General features: G+C 49.8%; 1 protein-coding gene across 3 annotated transcripts in view; it reads right to left on the bottom strand.

The window, feature by feature from the left end:
- BTN1A1 (butyrophilin subfamily 1 member A1) overlaps window positions 1-17,829 on the bottom strand; it is a 32,869-nt gene that overhangs the window by 1,187 nt on the left and 13,853 nt on the right. For all 3 annotated transcript variants that reach the window (XM_081293668.1, XM_081293667.1, XM_081293669.1), the window contains 6 exons: window positions 4,299-4,431; window positions 3,733-4,092; window positions 1,694-1,975; window positions 733-882; window positions 206-226; window positions 97-123 (listed from right to left, as the gene is read on the bottom strand). In XM_081293668.1, the coding sequence (XP_081149794.1) occupies window positions 97-123; window positions 206-226; window positions 733-882; window positions 1,694-1,975; window positions 3,733-4,092; window positions 4,299-4,377 (919 nt within the window). In that variant the 5' untranslated portion in view covers window positions 4,378-4,431. The remainder of the gene's footprint in view (window positions 1-96; window positions 124-205; window positions 227-732; window positions 883-1,693; window positions 1,976-3,732; window positions 4,093-4,298; window positions 4,432-17,829) is intronic.

Raw genomic sequence — 17,829 nt, forward strand, 5'->3', positions numbered from 1 at the left:
AGTGAATGTTAATGTTAATGTGAATGTTCTCAGATCCACATCTCACAGGACACTGACTTCCTGGAGTGGGACCTGGAGAAGTCCTGAGTCACTGACCTGCATGCAATGCCGCCTTTTTCCAATCTGCAAAGAAAGAGAGACTATCAGCAACTGGTTTTGAACAAGAGTGAAAAAACTGGATGAAATAACAAGAGGCAGAACTTACTGAGCTCTTCCAGGAGTTTCTCTGGAAAACAAACAAAATCACCTCAGTGGCTTTTTATAATGGACTTGAGGGAGGGGATGGGACTGGCACAGGGGACCCATAAAGAAGGAACTGTTTAACTTACAACTGACTACCTGACTACTGAAATACCACCAGCCACCTACAACAGGGCTTTGTTCTGTCTTGTTTTCTGAGAAGTAATCAGGAAGTTCCTACCGGATTGAGATCAGATCTTCCATGATAAGATCCTTACTGGGAAATTGAGTTAGAGGTGGGGTTGGGCTGAGAAAGGGTGGTAAGTAAATTCAGGTCTCAAATGCCAGTTGGAACGGTTTGACTCTGCCTGTGGCCCAAACTTCTCTTCATTGTAGGTATCTATGATTTCAGAAGCCTTCACATTTCTTCTGACTTTGGGAATTCTAGAATCGAGGGTCTTCCTGTTGGAAGTCGTCCTAATGGGTGGGCATGCACCCAACCTTCCTCTGAAGCACCCCTGGTGAGCAGCCCATTTAGGATCTAGGACTTGCCTGTAGAGCTGAATTTGCTCCTCCTCTCTCTGGATCTCTCCTTGTACAGTCTCCAGATGAAAAACATGGATCCAATGGTGAGCAGCCCTAAGACCACAAGGATGGCCGCCACAGACACCATCCAGGGAGTCAGCCTGGGGGAGACGGGAGCTGAAACAAAGTCCCCAGAGGAACATTGGCTGAAAGCAGAGCAGGTCCCACTCGTCTCCTGATGCCAGATGGAGGCGGAAGAGGAGACAGAGTGGGTCCCTTCTATCCCTGCCATGGCACAAACAATCCCTCCAATGCCTCTCTAAGCTTTTCAGGAAGTTTTGATCTTGGGCAAGAAAGAGCAGAGAAGGAGAAGAAGAACCGAGTCATTTGGGGTCAGGACATGTGGACTAAAGGATTGTATGGACCAAGTTGTGTTATTACAGAATTCCTACTTCACTGTCAATGCAGAGGGGGAGTCAGGGGGATGTGGGAGGTAAATAAGGAAGGAGAAGGGTCACTTCTGTGTGTGACAGAGTGAGACTCATTGGCTGAAAAGTAAGAAAGCGTTCCTGCCTGAGGCAGAGCTGGCGTCCAGGGACTAGTGAGAGGATGTGCTTCTGGGGCCCCTGGAAGCCTTGAGGAGCCCTGGATGGGAGGGCAAGGGTGGAAAGGGTAAGACCAGAAAAGTAGTCTCCTTATTTACCCAAGGCGAGAAGGACCTAGGTCAGGAAGGCCACAGGCCCAGAGCTTCTCCATCTCAAGTGGATCTCCTAAAATGGAAAGCCTGAGACTACATGAAAGACAGGTACAATTTGTGACTTCTGAGTTTTTATCCTTCTGAAGAGGCTGGTGGGGCTCCTTCGAGTCAATGGACAAACACTCAGATGGGAAAGAGGGCAGCTCCACCAGGAAGTCACATCGGGGCAGGTGCCAGATCAGGGAGCCCTGAGGCTGTGTCCACACAGGAGTCAACACTGGTTCTACTCACCTGGAATGGAAATCCCTACTTCCTTCTCCTGGCCAAGAAGGAGGTTCCGGATGCAGCAGGACACACTGTCCATGGAGCTGTCCCTGACGGTCACTGAGGCGGCCACAGTGAACAGGCCTTCCTCGTCAGGACTCCTGGACTCTGACGTGGCCAGGAACTCCTCTCCCTTGGCAGATCTCCACTGCACCTGGGGCTCTGGGTACCACCCCACGGAGGTGCACTCCAGCCGGACCTCGCCACTCTCCTGAACTTCCATGGTGATGTGAGGCTCGGAGCCCAGAGCTGAGGAGGGAGAAGCTGGCTTAATCTCTCAGTGGTGCCTTCTGCAGACTCACAATCCCAGTTTGAGAAAGAGAGAGAGGCAAAGTGGATTGGGAGTTCCTCTCCACATTTCACTACACCAGGAGACTGAGGTGTCAGTGAAAGGAATTTCATTCACCTTATCAGAGGAGGGTATCTTATTAGCACCTAGTTTTTGAAGTGTGAGCAGGAAGGAGCTCAGTGGGCAGACCTGGGGGAGCTTTTCAGCCAGCAGGAACTGCCTCACAGTTGGCCTGGACTGGGAGCTCCAGGTCTGCAAAAGAGCTCCTTGGTTAGCAGTATTACAAGAAGGGTCTGAGAAGGAGGAGAACTAGCACTGGAATATTTAAAGATGGATGGAAGTGGTGTTCTGCAGGAGAAAGGAGGCTCGCAGTTGACTGTGGATCAAAGCTTAAGCTTCTTTACCCATGATGCTGATTCAGGAATTTTCTTAAATTGCTCCAACCTCACCTTTCCCCACACAATTATGCTTAACAAAAACCAATATAAAGTTGTTTTTCCTACCTATCTAGCCTAATTCTTAAAAAAAAAAAAAAATTCCACAGGGTACAGAAAAAAACAGAGCTCCAAAGAAGTAACCTGAAATACATGTCCATGATTGTCTATATTCTGAATTTGTGTGTTTAGTAAGAATGTGTATTTTTGTCTTGAAAGGGACTACCACTAGCATCAGATTCTCACAGATATCTGACCCTCATAAAAGATAATAACAATTTTATGGCATCAAATGTGTAGGCTTTTATCACCATCCTTAAACTTTAAGATAGTCTTCCCTAAAAATGAAATGATAGCTGGGTGTGGTGGCTGGAGCCTGTAATCCCATGGACTGGGGAGCCTGAGGCAGGAGGATTGCAAGTTCAAGGCCAGTCTCAACAAATAAAAACTTGAAAAGGGCTGGGGATGTGTTTAAGTGGCTTAGTGTCCCAGGTTCAATCCCTAGTACAAAAAAAAAAATAAATAAATAAATAAAAAAGAGTTATACATGTTACATATGAGAATATATTTGTGTATTACTCATTTAGATTAGTTCAAGACATGGTCATAATATCTTACGAGGATATCCTAATTTTGCCTTATAATTGACAAAGCAGTTTTTCATGTGTTGTCTAATTTTATGTCATTCTTGCAAAATCATGTGGAATAAATGCTTCCTGGGTTTTACAGTAGATCAGGAAGATTTCCTTGATGCAATCACCACTGGTGAGTGGAAAGTCAGACCTCAGTGCTTACTGTCCTCCAGAAAGCTAACCACTCTCCTTGGTATTTCACCCAGAATTTAGGCTTGAAGAAAAAAAAAAAGAAACTTCTGCAGGTATGTGAAAAGTGTTAGCAAAAGGCCATGCTGGAGGATCTTAGGAAACCAGTCCTTGGAGACTAATCCACAAAGGAGCCTCTAGTATATGGGATGCTCACTGCAGCCTTAGATAATGATGAAAAATAGACACATCTTCAAAATCTGATTCTGGGAGCTGGTCGAGTAATGACGATGGCCTCATAAGACAGAATGCTACGGCCATTACATCCTAGGTGCTTATCCTGTCGCTGAGGGAGGGGGCAGCAGGCGGCTGAATACAGGGGAGGGCATTCCGCTTGCTGTCCCCTACAGCTCACGCCCAGCCCCCCAGGCCCGCTGACCCTGCACCTGGAAGGAACCGCGTGGTTCCCGAAGTAACCCGCTCACCACGGGGGTCCCGGGCCGTCACCCCGCTGCCTCTCACCTGCCACTTGGAGGTGCACTATGGCCTCGTCGTAGCTGGCGTTGTCCCTGAAAAAGCAGCGGTACTCGCCCTCGTCCGAGGCGCGGACGCCGCAGATCCGCAGGGCCGCGCGCCCCGCGGCGATGTCGTCGCGCCGCAGCGCCACCCGGCCGCGGTACTCTGGCAGCAGCTCCTGCTCGCGCTCCTGCTCCTGCTCCTGCGGCGCCTGGTACGGGAACACGGCGGGCGACGGCGTCCGTCGGAACCACCGCAGCTCCATGTGCTCGGCGCTCACGTTTGGGGAGAGGTGACAGGGCAGCTCGGCGTCTGCTCCCACCATGGCCAGGATGGGCTCCGGGGGCCCCATCACATCAAAGTGAGCTGTCAAAGTGAGCGGAGTCAGAGCGATGAGACTGGGGCGACGCAGCCCAGGATTACAGGCCCCTGCAGGGCCTCCATGCCCTCGACAAGCTGAGCAGGTCCATCCAGCCCGCTGGACATGGCTTGGGGGAACCAAATGGTGTCTTTTACAGGTACTGGGAAGTTTCAATCCTGCAGGACACAGAGCGAGGAGCAGGGAGACCTACCTGAATCCAGCTTGGGCAGCTGCAGGAGCATGAGGGTGAGCAGACACCTGGGGAGGCAGGATTTCCGGACCACTGCCATCGCTGACCTTTCCGCCGCTGCAGGGTGCTGATGCACTCATCCAGGAGCTTCGGCCTGGAGAAGAATGTTCAGGAAAAAACTATGGGTGGGCAGACCCTGTGCTTCACAGCCCCCCCCCCCCCCAAACCAAGGCTGGAGTGGTCGCAGCTGAAGCCTGCTGTGCCCCCTCTCGCCATCGGCACCTGCCTGCACACCTCCCTAAGCTTGGTCAAGCACTGCAGGGACAACAATCTGGGTCCTGTGGTCCCCAAACTCACCTAGTATTAAGAAGGGACTTGTGATTCATAGAGCCCTTCAATAAGTTGATTATAAAGGAACAAATCTTGGAACCACTGCATTAAGAAGGAAGAGTCTTCTTCACAATACAACAATTTGCTATTTGCTTTTAGAAATGATGACACAGATAAAGCCATGGAGACAAAGGAAATGGAATGGAGAACAGAGAAAAAGATGGGAGGAGATGGAGCAAGAAAGGGGTGATTCTTGAAGTTCGGAAGGCCTACTGCCAGGGACAGAGGAAGGAGCAGGAGGGAGAGAACTGTGCCCTCCGGGGCTCACACCAGGGGACACCTACCAACCCGATGATCCTGGAGGACAAGGCACAGGGAGCCACTGCTGCCAACTGAAGAAGCTGGTCATGGCCCCAGGTGCAAAAGTTAAAAGCCCTCAGCAGAAGGAAGGGGGCGGGGCCCTCAGGAAGCCAGCTGCCAGCTGGCCTGCTGAATTTGCTTTGGAAAAAAAGGGTTTCCAGAGAGAGGGGAGCCATGGATCTGCCACCCTTCCCTTAGAGAGCGGGATAGACATGTTGAGTTGGACTCAATAAAGCGGGTGGAAGAAAAAGGAAGAGGGCCAAGGAAACATGAAAAGAGACATGAAACCTTCTCCAGCTAATCCTCCTCCTATGCCTAGTGGATTGCGTCCCCTGACTGCTGGAGGCCTTCAGAGCACCTGAGATTAAGCAGGCCAAGGGCTTAGCACACTATCCCAGCTCAGCACAAGGTAAACTGCTACCCTATTATTATTCTGTGAGTTGATAAGTGAAGGGCAGAAGCCAAAGTGCTTGGCAGCCCTCTCCTTCCTGGGTACCCACTGAACCCACTGGGCTGGTGGCACAATCCTGGGAGCCAACCTTGACGGAAGGCAGAAAGGTGCCAGCTGGAGAGGGGTCACTCAGTCCCCAGCTCAAAGTCGCCTCCTGCCAGCAAGCCCTTATTTTGGGCTAAACCTGTTAATGTTATGGAAACATTGAAAAATATAGAAAAAATGTTTTTATAAAGTGAAAATCACCCCTAATCCACAAACTAAAGATAGCTTTATGTTGGTGTATTTCCTTCCAGTATTTATTGTGTCCTTATAGAGATGGTAAAAATAATCAAAAAGGTTTTCTGCACAATTTGAAACATCATTAATAGTTGCATGATTGTCAAGATTGTTCTTTTTCTCCCATTAAAATACTTTATACATAAGGCTTTGCTCACAATGTTGTTAACTTCCTGATAAACCACCTGGTAAATTTCCAGAAATAGAGCCACTGGGTCACACAGTGTGGGTCTGTGGCCGAAACCCTTCTAAAATGTGGAGCCATCATATCACACGTCAACAGAGTGTCCTCTCCTGATCCCTGCCAGCGTCAAGGGCAGCTATCCCAGAGCCCCAACATGGGGACGGGCAATTTCATCAGGTCATTTCTTTATTATGCTATGCCTTCATATGGTAGTGAGGCTGGTCATTTTTCATGTGTTAACTTACCATTAAATATTTCCCAGAAATGAGCTTTTCAGGCCAGTTGCCCACGATTTAAAGACTGGTCTTGGTGCTGTTTCTTACCAATCTGTGTCATCTGTTTAGAAATTAAAGATTACAACACTGTATTTTGTTTATGATAGAAGTCCTTCCCAGTTTCATTGTTTGCCTTTTATTGGGTTATGATTCAGACAAAAGGTGATTTCTTCAGTTTACCCACCACACTTCTAGGAGAATGAGGGTCCCAAACACAAATCTGTGTCACTTTTTGCTTGAAAATCCGGCACATATGGATGTCAATCAGAAAGGAAGGGCTCTTCTTATTCACACTTAGGGGAAATGGATATCATCATAAAATATTTGGGGTCTTTAAATCTGAATTCATGCATGTATTATCAATTTTGGTCAATTTATGTTTAAGAATAATTTGTATGCTGGGTGTGGTGGTGCACACCTGTAATCCTAGACATTTGGAGGGATTATAGTCAGGAGGCTGAGGCAGGAGGATCACAAGTTTGATGCCAATCTCAGCAATTTAGCAAGGGCGTAAGCAACTTAGGAAGACCCTGTCTCAAAATAAAAATAAAAAGGTCTGGAGATGTGACTCAGTGGTTAAGTATACCTGGGTTCAATTCTGGTACCCCCCCCAAAAAAAAGACCAAATCCAAAACAAAACAATAAAACTCTGTTTCCCCTGACCAGCAGAATCACAGTCGCTTGGGGGGCTCAGGATATAGCTCGTTGTAGAGTGCTTGCCTTATGCACAAGGCCCCAGTCCCCAGCACCACAGCTGCCACTGCATTTCCTTGGCATGTCTGTCGTTGTTTGGCTTCCCCTAAAAGTAGACCCTGAGACAAAGATTCGGGTGCAATTAATTTTGTTGGGGGGTGGTGATCACCCAGAACACTGTGAGGAACTGAAGAAACAGGTTGAGAAACTGTTGTGACTCCATTTTTGAGAAATCAGCCTCTACCTCAGAGCAAAGCCTGTCCAAGGAAGGGCTTGGAAAAACCCACCGAGCACTCCTAGGCACATACCCACCTGCTGAGTTGTTTATCTACAAATAACAGGAGAGGTCTGCCGCACCAGGTGTCCCTGACTCAGGCTAGGTGAGGACCCATAACAACCCCCTAGTAACCTCCAATCAGCATGAGACAGGGAAATATCTGGGATGCCAGATGACCCCCCAGTAGTAGTTTATGGTGTTGATAACATGTTGGGAAACCATGTAGTTCAGCACGTACTCTTCTCATGGCCTAAACCAATCAGTTCAAAGGAACCCCTTCTTGTACTAACCAATCACCCCTACCCAACTTGTTCCCGCCAGTGAATGTGCTAATCAATGTTAAGAGTTGTTGTTTGACTTTCCCACGGAGTGGAATGATTTGCTGTGTGATGTTGTGACACAGAGTATCCCCCCCAAAACTTATAAAATCTCACTGGACAAATGACTGGGGACTCACTCCCTGGGACTACTGCATTGGGAACGGTTGTGAGTCCAGGCTCCAGCTTGCGATAGACTCTTTTGTGATTGCATCGGATTCGGCTCCTGGAGGTCTATTGGGGTCCCACGAATCTGGCATCACAGGGTCAGGGAAGAGCCAGTAAAGGGCGTGGGCACACTTGGGCTAGTATCATGGGCTCCGTTTTGCTGGAGATCCTAAGTGACTGGGTAGGGCTAGTCAACCCCCAAGTCAGAATTGTCATAGAGGGGGAAGAGAACTGAAATCTCGCCACTCACTGGGGACATTCTAGAGGTGCAGGGAGCCATCAGTGTGCATGGGAATGGCCTGCAGGGAAGGAGAGAGAGGAGACAGAGAGAGAGGAGGCTGAGGAATGTGAGAGAGTGAGAAGACACCTCTCTCGACAGAAATGGGACACAAAGCTGGAAACTGTAAAGTGTCTCAGAAGGACTCTCACTGGTCTCAAATACCAGCTCCAGGCCTGTTCCCTTGCTGTCCACCCAAACACATTCCCTCCCTCCAAATTATCAGCCACAATATGCCCTCAGGCCACTTGGGGAAACAGAAATGTCTCTTCCAAGAGAACTGCTGGTTCCCAGGAAGAGGTTGAAACAATTAGCCTGGTCCCTTTTCTTTGGGTGCTCTTCAAGGTTGGAAAAGCTATCAAAGGCTTCTCACTTTCACGTGTCCTGGGGCTCAGAACCCTTGGGAGTGTGAAGAAGAGGTAGCCTTCACACAACTGCAGAGGCTTCCTAAAATGCTTATTGTTTATGATAATTGGGAGAAAAGCTCCAACTTCCAATGAATGAAACTGAACTAATAATGGTTTGTGTTACGATGTGGGAAGGAAGATGGCTGTGTTCATAAAACATACAATGAAGCAATTGTTCCCTTCTGTGAATAGCTGATTGTCAAAAAATGATCAAAAAATCATGAACATGCTTTTTGTTTCAGTTTTTTTTTCTTCTTTTTCTTAGAACGCTGCAGGAAGTTCCTTTTGGCTTCAGAAATGGAAGCCCTGGGAAATGGAAGTCCAGGGCCAACTTTGGGGCGGGTAGCGTGAGTGCCCGCAGGCTGGCAGTGGGGTTCTGACTGCTGCCCCATCAGGTGGGCTCCTGGGAGTCCTGGGAGCTGCTTGAATCCCACACCCTGTGGAGGGGTCCTCAGAACTGGAAGCAAGAGTCTGACTCTGAGAGAACAGAGAAGAATTTCTTATAAGAGGAAGGCTTGTAGCCAGTGATTTAGGGGATAGTTAAGGAAGCAAGGGCTTTGCTCTGCATGAATGCTGTCAAGAACTAGGGGGAAATTCTAGGACTCGGTGTTCCAGTGCTTTTTATTAGGAAGCAGGAGGAGCAGCTGGGCACAGCGTTGCCCTTTGTAATCCAGCTACTCAGGAGGTGGAGGCAGGAGGATCCTGTGTTCAAGGTCAGCCTGGGCAACAGGTTTTTATTTGAGCCTTTCTCAAAAAGTGTGTGTGGATGTAGCTCAGTGATAGAGCACCCAGGGTTCAACCCATAGTACAAGAAAAGAAAAAAAAAAAAAAACCAAGCAAGAAATCCCCATAACAGAAAGATGTGGCGGGGGGGGGGGGGTAGGGGGGAAGGAGAAGGGAGGGGAGGGGGAAAAACAGGAGGAAGCCAGAGGAACAGCAGAGAAGGCGTAGCTGGAGGGGCCGAAGCTGGCTGAGGGTCCAGGTGGTCACTGCAGGGGTTACAGGTGGTCTGTCACCTTTGTCACTCACAGAGCAGTCTTTGTGCTTGGTGGTGTGTGAAGCCATGTAGGTGGAAAGTGGGGAACCCCAGTTCCACTGAGTGACTGGCCAGGGCTGCCTTCCCTTCTCCAGCAGAGCCTGAGCTGCCCTTCAGACCCACAGGCGTGTGCGTGTGCGTGTGTGTGCATGCGTGTGCGTGTGGTGCTGGGGACTGGCCCGGGGCCTCACATGTGATCCACCACCAGCTCCTATTCATCCCCTTCGTTGTCCCTTTCAATTCTGAAAGAGCTGAGATTACATTTCTAGACTACAGGTTTTTAGATTTAGATGATTTTTTTATTGGAAGCCAGCATGAAGGGATTATAAAATCATTATAATCCAAGCACCTGCTGTAACAGTGTTCCTTTGATACTTTGACTATATCCCTTGCGGCTTTGAATCTTACATGTTTTGTTTTCTTTTTCCCAACCTTCTTCTCCCTGATCTTCTCCTTCCTGATCTCTCCTCCCTAATTTGATTTTCTCTGAATCATCTCTATAAAAGCCCCCTATTCCTGCTGATGGGCAGAATCATAGCCTTGGGGGCAAAGCAATAAATAGTCTTATTCCTTTTTTCTCCAAACTGTGTCCTTACTATTTGAATGGTTTTGGGGACAAGGACTGAGCTTTTGGTGACACTGCCTTAAGTTTAAATGTCCATGAGGTCAGCTTAACAGGAGTTGACCAGCCCCTGCAGTTGAAGAGCTCCGTGGACAAGGGATTCCCTTAAGACTCTGGGTTTCAGGTAGGCGGGTGCTAGGAGCCACAAGCATATATACGATGTATGGCACCTTTGGTTGTAAAGTGACGCCAGCTAGCCACTGAGATGATTATGTTAAAATTTACATTCATATGCAAACTGGACTCCCGCTGTTCACCTTGGCCTGCTACCGGACTCAAGTTACGGGACTTTACGGGACTGCTGGAGAGTTCCCATTGGTTGGGGAAGGATAGTAGGAGGGAATTCCGGAGGAGGTGGGAGGAGACGGGGGGTTCCGGTCGGCGCGCGGTTCCGGTCGGACACCCTCGTGGGAGGACCGGTTTTTGACTTGCTGGCGCTGAGAGTGTTAGCGGCTTTTTCAAAATAAAGTTTTGTTCCTGCTTGATTGGCTCGTGATTCTGTGCCCAGCCAAGACTGCGGCAGGCGGGGACACAGGAGATGGCCCTTCCTTGCATGTTCTGTCCCCCAGGCGCTGTTGGTTTGAGGTCAGAAGTCACATATGTGGGGGTCTTGTTTCTGAGCGCCAACATGGATTAGAGGAGGAGCCCTGGCCAGCAGTGTTACTAGAAGGCTTTTGGAAGGTGGACAGGTGGGTCTCCACGGATGATGTGATAGGTTGGACTGCAGGCCTCAGTCCCCACAGCTCCCGGCACCCGGGCCTCCATGGCCCTCCATGTGGTTTCACCAGGGCTGGGGCAGTTCCCCTCCCCGCCACATTGCACCTGGCCTTGCGGTTTGCCCTGGTGAAGGGCAGGTGGGTGGAGGTGAACAATACCAGATCAGGGACCCCTTGAGAGATCTTGCCTGTCTCCACCCACCCTCCCTCTCGCACCTAAGCTGCCCTGAAAGCTGTCTGGTCTAGGAAAGAGGACAAGGTGAAACAGGGGAAAGCCTGAATAACCCTCTAGACTCAGCCTGTTTCACTTGCATTTAGTTGACTTTGAAAATCGCCAATTTTATTTTATTTTTAGCACCAGAGATTAACCCAGGGGCTCTTAAACACTGAGCCACATCCCAACCCTTTATTATTATTCATTATTGTAATTTCCTTTGGTTGTAGATAGACATACTACCCTTATTTTTATGTGGTGCTAAGGAGCGAATCCGAATCCAGTGCCCCACATGTGAGAGACGAGTGCTCCACCACTGAGCCACGTACAATCCCCAGCCCTTTTTATTTTGAGACAGAGTCTCACTAGGTTGCTAATGATAAACCCAGTCTGATTCCCTCTTAAAATTGGAGCCATCTCACCGCAAAGACATAAAAAGCTAATTTCGGCTATACTATAAATTACTGCGAATTCTGAACTTGCTTGGAATGCTTGCCCGTGCCTTGAACTCACCCATGCCTGGCTTTCCCTGACCAGACAGCACCCTCTCTGAGGCTCTAATGACCTTCATAAATTCTGATGTCAGGACCAGCGAAAATATAAACTAGCCTTTGTGTTATGCCGTCAGAGTTCTGCTATCTGTAACCCCCCTTTGTGTAACTTTCTGGGCTATAAAGCTGGGCTGCAGGAAAGCTGCGGTGCTGTCTTGTTCCCGTGGTTTTTGTTGGGAGAGGCAGCCCGGCCAGTCAAAATGATTAGCTTGCTTTAATTTGACTTTAATTGGAGTCAGTGGTCTTTTCTTTGCGTCCTGGTCTAACACTAAGGCTGGCTTTGAATTCTCAATCCTCTTGCCTCAGTCTCCCAAGATAGGGGTTTTGATCTACAATAATGAATGTGCTTTTTAATATTTTTTCCAGCATATTACAAAAAATCGCTTTAAATCTAAAACATTACTCTTTAGGTCAAAGTTTTAGATGCCTGGCCCCCTCCCGGCCCCTGAATGTGAACCTCACACTGCCTGGGTCTAACCTACAACTCTCCAGACATAGGCTCCAGCCGTGCCCCAGGGCCTGTAGAGCCTTATATACTGCAGGAACAGGTCAGCTAGTCACGGCCTGCCCTCCTGGGAGGTTAGGGTACAGTATTTCCTCCTCTCAGTTCGAGGCCTGAAGGCCTTACTGTGTAGGCTGGACATCTTTGGCACTGGGCAGAAATGTGCCATCAGCCTCAGGCACCCGTAGCTGTCATGGTGGGGCTTAACCACAGCCTCGCCTGGCGCAGCCCTGGTCTCCACTAGTAGTCTCTCCTTCCCTGAGGAGGTGCTGTGGTTTTCTCACACCCAATATGTCCTATTTTCTCCACTCTAAGTCCACGGCATCCAATGTCAGCCGAAGCATCACCTGATGTTGAAGCAGTGAGTTTTCAACGTCACTTTCTCGTACTTGCCTCCTTGGCAGAGTCCTGTGGCAGCAATGGCCTCCCTGAGACTGGACACTGCCCTGTGGACACACACCACTGTACCACTAAAGCAAGAGCTCCAGGAGGGGTGGTGGGCTGGGCCCTGGGCAGGTGTCCTGGAAGCAGCTGGCAGAGGGCCTTTCACATGGAGAGGGAAGAGCTCACTGGGGGTGGGGTGGGTGGGGGGCTGGTGCTCTGCTGGCTGAGAGGCCGTGACAACTCCATGGGGCTGAGCCTGGGGAGCTGATCCTGGCGGTGGCTAGGTCCCCATCCTGCCAAGGATCAGCCAGTGAGGGCTCAGGGCCTCCTCAGGCCTTTCCAGAGCTGGGCACCACTTACGCTGAACATGGTTCCTAGCACCCCACCCTTCCCTCGGGTCACTCAGCCTGTCGGGTGGCATCACCTCAGGCAGCTGTGATGTTCAAGTGTTCCCACAGAAAAGGTTGTTGATGTGGGGGTGCTGAGTGCTGTCAGGTCTTTCAGGTGTTGGGGCTCAGGATACACCCCCCAAAACCACCACAGAAGGACAGAACACCCTATTTCAAAATGCACCACGCTGGCCCTACTTTGAGTTAAAGAAACTGAAAACTATCCCATACAAGACAGGATCTTCCCCTCCCCATCAACTGTCCAAAGAGCAAAATGCCCCTTTTGTAAAGAGCAGTTGACATCACAGGGGAAATTCTCCCTGGTGAAGGTACCTGGGCCAGGAAGAGCTGCTGAGACAATCTCCCACCTGAGACCCCATCGGCAGAATGAGGACAGCCGTCTCCTCCTCAACCGTCCGGGGCCCACCGTCCCCCCCCCCTTCTGTAGTGCGGGGTGTGGTGACAGCTCCCATCACCTGGCCCTTCCTCCAATCGTTTATTTTGTGGGACTCCCTAGTGTATATACACATATGTTTTTTCCACTGTTCATCTGCTTTGTCATCTTAATTCATAACCCAGCCAAATAACCTAGAGGGGTAGAGGGAAGCAAAAATCTCCCTGCCCTACACAAAGAACCACAAGGCAGGCCCAGTGACAGTTAGGGTTAGGGTTTTTTGGCAGTGCTGGGGACTCAGGGCCTTAGGTGTGCTCTAGCAAGCACTCTATCACTGAGCTACATCCAGCTCAGCAAAGGGATTTTCAAGGTTGTGGTGGGTGAACCCTGTCATTAACATGACTTTGCACAATGTCAGAATTCACAGAACACCAATAAAGGTCCGGGCGACCCCACATTCCTCAGTGCAGTTCACTGGGTACTGTGGTCACTTGGTCGTCATAAGCTAGGCAATCGCTGGTCTTTTATCCCGATCTCAGTTCCTAGTACCTGTAACACTCAAGTCACACCACACTTCATACAATTAGACTTCCAGGTTCCAGAAGGGCTAGGAAAGGGCTGAGGCAGCTGGGTCCAGGAAGCTGCAGAGAGCAAAGGCAGAGGCGGATGTGAAGGAGCCCTGTAGGTGGTCAGGTGAGATCACAAACCTGCCAGAGCTTGCTCAGGGTGCAGAGCTGTCAGAGCCCAGAAATCTCCTCCAGGCCGAGGTTCCAAGACAGCACCTGGAGTGGGATTGTGTGGTTATCATGGGCGAAGCCACCCTCTGCTGAAGCCCGAGGACAGAGGTCCAGAGGTTCTTCAATGTGGCCATTTTTCTGGGGCAAGACTCGTGATGAGTGACCAGTAACCAGGTGACAAGACCAATTTTGGGATGTCCCTCCTTTTATGGGTCTCAAGTAAGGGGGTGGCTTCTTTTGGTGGTCTGGTGTGCTCACTAAGCTTTCAGGCCTGGTTTTTCCAACGAATTTGATATACTCGTGTATTCTTTGCTTTTGATTAATTCAACAAGTTCATGGGCAGTCATTCTTATCAGCACAATTAACTTGACAGGGTGTGCTTTATGGACGTGCTGGGCAGGTGGTGGTTGTTTACTGGTATAAACAGGGTGTGAAGTCATTCCACATCAGCACTTGTGTTCAAAATGGAGTAGCTCAGGGCAGGGAGGGGGAACAGGGGAGGAATAGAGGAACTCTAGAAAGGGCAGAGGGGTGGGAGGGAAGGGTGGGGACACGGGGTTAGAAATGATGGTGGAATGAGATGGACATCATTATCCAAAGTACGCGTATATAAATTTTAAAAAATGGAGTAGCTTGTGGCAAACTCCCCGCTTTACAGCATGGCATAACGCAGGTTTGGGCACAGTCTGAATGTCGCTGCTGGATACCATGGATCCACTCAGAGGGCAGATGGCACTCCAGGGAGGTGTGCTGATCCCTTAACCCCCTGCAATTGGGGGTATCGCCGGTGGTGGGCTGCTGGGCTCAGGGCTACGGCAGAGCTGTGCAGTGGTGGTGGGCAGTGGTGGAAAGACATGTTAAAACAACACAAAACCTTCTGATATTATTGAGGTCCAGCTGTTTTTCCTGAGTAAAATTCTTCTAGGATGGCTGCAGGTAGACTTCCTGTAAACAATAAAATCATGCCCCCAAACACCAGGGCTTATGAAAAAACAGGTAAGCTCAGACAAAAACCCGTAGTGGCTTCTCCCTAGGACACTAATAAAACCACCAATAATAGTAATAACTTTGGCACACTTAGCCTGCTAATAAGTAAAAGACATTTTACAGTCAGTGCGGGCTTTCCCTTAAAGTAGGTGAATATAGCTTGATAGAAATATAACAAAAAGTGTGTTTGCTGAGTTATAGGAATGAAGCAGTGGCAGGTTGATGAATCATGAGGGAAAAAAGTCAGTCTTGTTTTATATTGTTTGGCTACTCCCACTAGGCATAATTTTGGCTGATCATATTCCAGAAAATGTAGCAATTAGTCCCCCACATTAGTCAGCTACTGTGACTAATGTGGGGGACTAATTGAGGTGAACAACTTAAAAGCAGGAAGACTGGGGCTGGGGATGTGGCTCAAGTGGTAGCGCGCTCGCCTGGCATGCATGAGGCACTGGGTTCCACGCTCAGCACCATGTAAAAAAAAAAATAAAGATATTGTGTCCACCTAAAACTAAACTAAACTAAAATTAAAAAAAGCAGGAAGATTGAGTCTGACTCACAGTTTCAGTCCAAGTTTGCTTGGCCCTGCTGCTCCTGAGGCTGGGGTGGGGCAGAACCTCATGGTGACCAAGAAGCAAAGAGAGGAAGGGGCCAGGGCTCCAATATCCCCCCGGAGGGCACACCCCTGGTGACCTGCTCCCTCCCACTAGTGCCACTAGCTGGGGCCCCCTGGGATACACTCCAGATCCCAAGCAGAACATCTGCCAGGCCACACAAGCCAGCTCAGCACACCAGGGGACAGGGCTGGGCCGCAGCTGGCCAGGGAAGTCACAACCTTTGTACAAAGCTATGGCTTTGCTTCCTGCCCTGGGGTTTCTTTTGGACTGTGAAACTGAGCCAGGAGGAAGCCTGGGGTGGAAAGGAGCTGGGTGCACTGGTGCACATCTCTGCAGGTGGCCGAGCTCCACTCATGGCCTGTGATGCACTCAACGACCTTTTCAATTCTTTTGTAGTTGTGGATGGACCACTGCCTTTATTTTTTTATGTGGTGCTGAGGATCGAACCCAGTGGCTCACACATGTGCAACTGAGCCACAAGCCCAGCCCCGCAACGACCTCTTCCTCCACAGCATACCCCACCAAGACAGGGAAACAGAGTCAAAGGGAAGCTGACAGAGCTCCAGGGCTACCAGACAGCGTGGGAGCTGGGTCCCATCACAGAGCAGGGGTCATCTGGGAAGGGTGGCCGGGAGACCAACGTGGAAGTGCATCTGTGGACAGTGGTGGGTCAGGGGACTGGAAGCTAAGGCCAGGGGTGATGGCAGGCACATCACATGGTGAGAACTGACAGGACCTCCGGGACCCAGGCAGTGAAAAACCAGCCTCTACCTCAGAGCAAAGCTGTCCAAGGAAGGGACATGGCCGTTGTCCTTGGAAAATCCCACAGAGCACTCCTAGGCACATTCCCACCCTGCTAAGTTGTTTATCTACAAATAACAGGAGAGATCTGCTGCCCCAGGTGTCCCTGACTCAGTCAGGCTAGGTGGGGACCCATAGCAGCCCCCTATCAGCCACCAATCAGCATGAGACAGGGAAATACCTGGGATGCCAGATGACCCTCCCAGTTTATGGTGGTTGATAACATGTTGGGAAACCATGCAGTTCAGCACGTACAGCCCTCTTGGCTTAAACCAATCAGTTCAAAGGAATACCTCTTTTGTACTGACCAATCACCCCTACCCAACTTGTTCCCGCCAGTGAATGTGCTAATCATGTTTTAGAGTTGTTATTTGATTTTCCCCTGGTGTGTGATGATTTGCTAAGAGATGCTATGATGTATGTGGGGGTCCCTGCCTTCTCCAAAGAGTGTATAAAACTGCTGCAAACCCTGGGCTCGGGGCCTCTCAGTGTCACCTGTTGGTGTGTGTGCGCGGAGGACCGAGCTAGCTCGCAATAAACACCTCTTTGCTGCTTACATCGATCTTGGGTCTCTGGTGGTCTTTGGGGGTCCCAAATTCGAGCATAACAGCAATAAGGTCAGGCCTGGAGGCAGGCCAGGGAGGAGGGGGAAGGAGCATCTGGGCCAGATTCACCATGCAGGTCACTTCTGAGGGCTGCTCAGTCTCCCTGCACTGCCACATCAGAGGTCCTCCCCACCCCTCACTTGCTACCATGCCCCAGAAGAAGGGCTGGATTCTGTTTCCCTGTCAAATTCGGAGACAAAACCCTGAGAATCCCAAAGCCTGATCCTGACACTGGCCTAGCTCCACCTGACCTCTCTCTTCCCTCTGCAGACCTCAGTGGCTACAGCTTGGGGTCTTCTCTTCCCACAATCTTTCTGCTCCTCTTCTTTTCTAAGACTGAATCATTTTTAATACACTTTAATTATACAAAACACTTTCACTGTGGCATTTTTGTACATGAATAGAATGTGCTCTGATCATATCTGCCTCCCTTAACTTCCACTCCTCCCATTTTCTTTTCCATACACACAAGGCAGAGCATGTCCCTTCACACCACCCCGATTCTGGACACCAGGACGTTTCCAGCCGCACTCTGGCGTCTCAATAGTCCGTGTGCCCTCAGACTCTCTACCTGAAACCCACCTGACCTAACAGACTGTAATCTGCCAGCCCAGCTGCATCTCAACCGTCTTAGACCTGATCCCTGCCCAAGAGAAGTAACTGAGGTGTGGTGACAGTACTGCTCAGCCTCAGGAAAGGGGACAGATCTGGGGGAGAGGGGTTGGAGAGCCATGACCACAGGTTGATCAGAGGTGGCTGCGAAGGGCCTGGGTCTGGACTGTGCGGTCACTTGTCTGGAAAGATGATCTCTATCCCACCATGACTAAACACTCAGGGTCACTCCAGGTAAGCTGGGCTGCACAAAATAACCACACAGAGACAGAGAAGTACCTTTCCCTTTAGATCCTGTGACCTTAGGGGTCCATGGAGAGAGAGAGACAGGAGCATGCACTGAACCCTTTTATTGGGAAAAAGCCAT

Source organism: Spermophilus citellus (assembly GCF_964194105.1).
Source record: "Spermophilus citellus genome assembly, chromosome: 5".
In the NCBI taxonomy this organism is placed as follows: domain Eukaryota; kingdom Metazoa; phylum Chordata; class Mammalia; order Rodentia; family Sciuridae; genus Spermophilus; species Spermophilus citellus.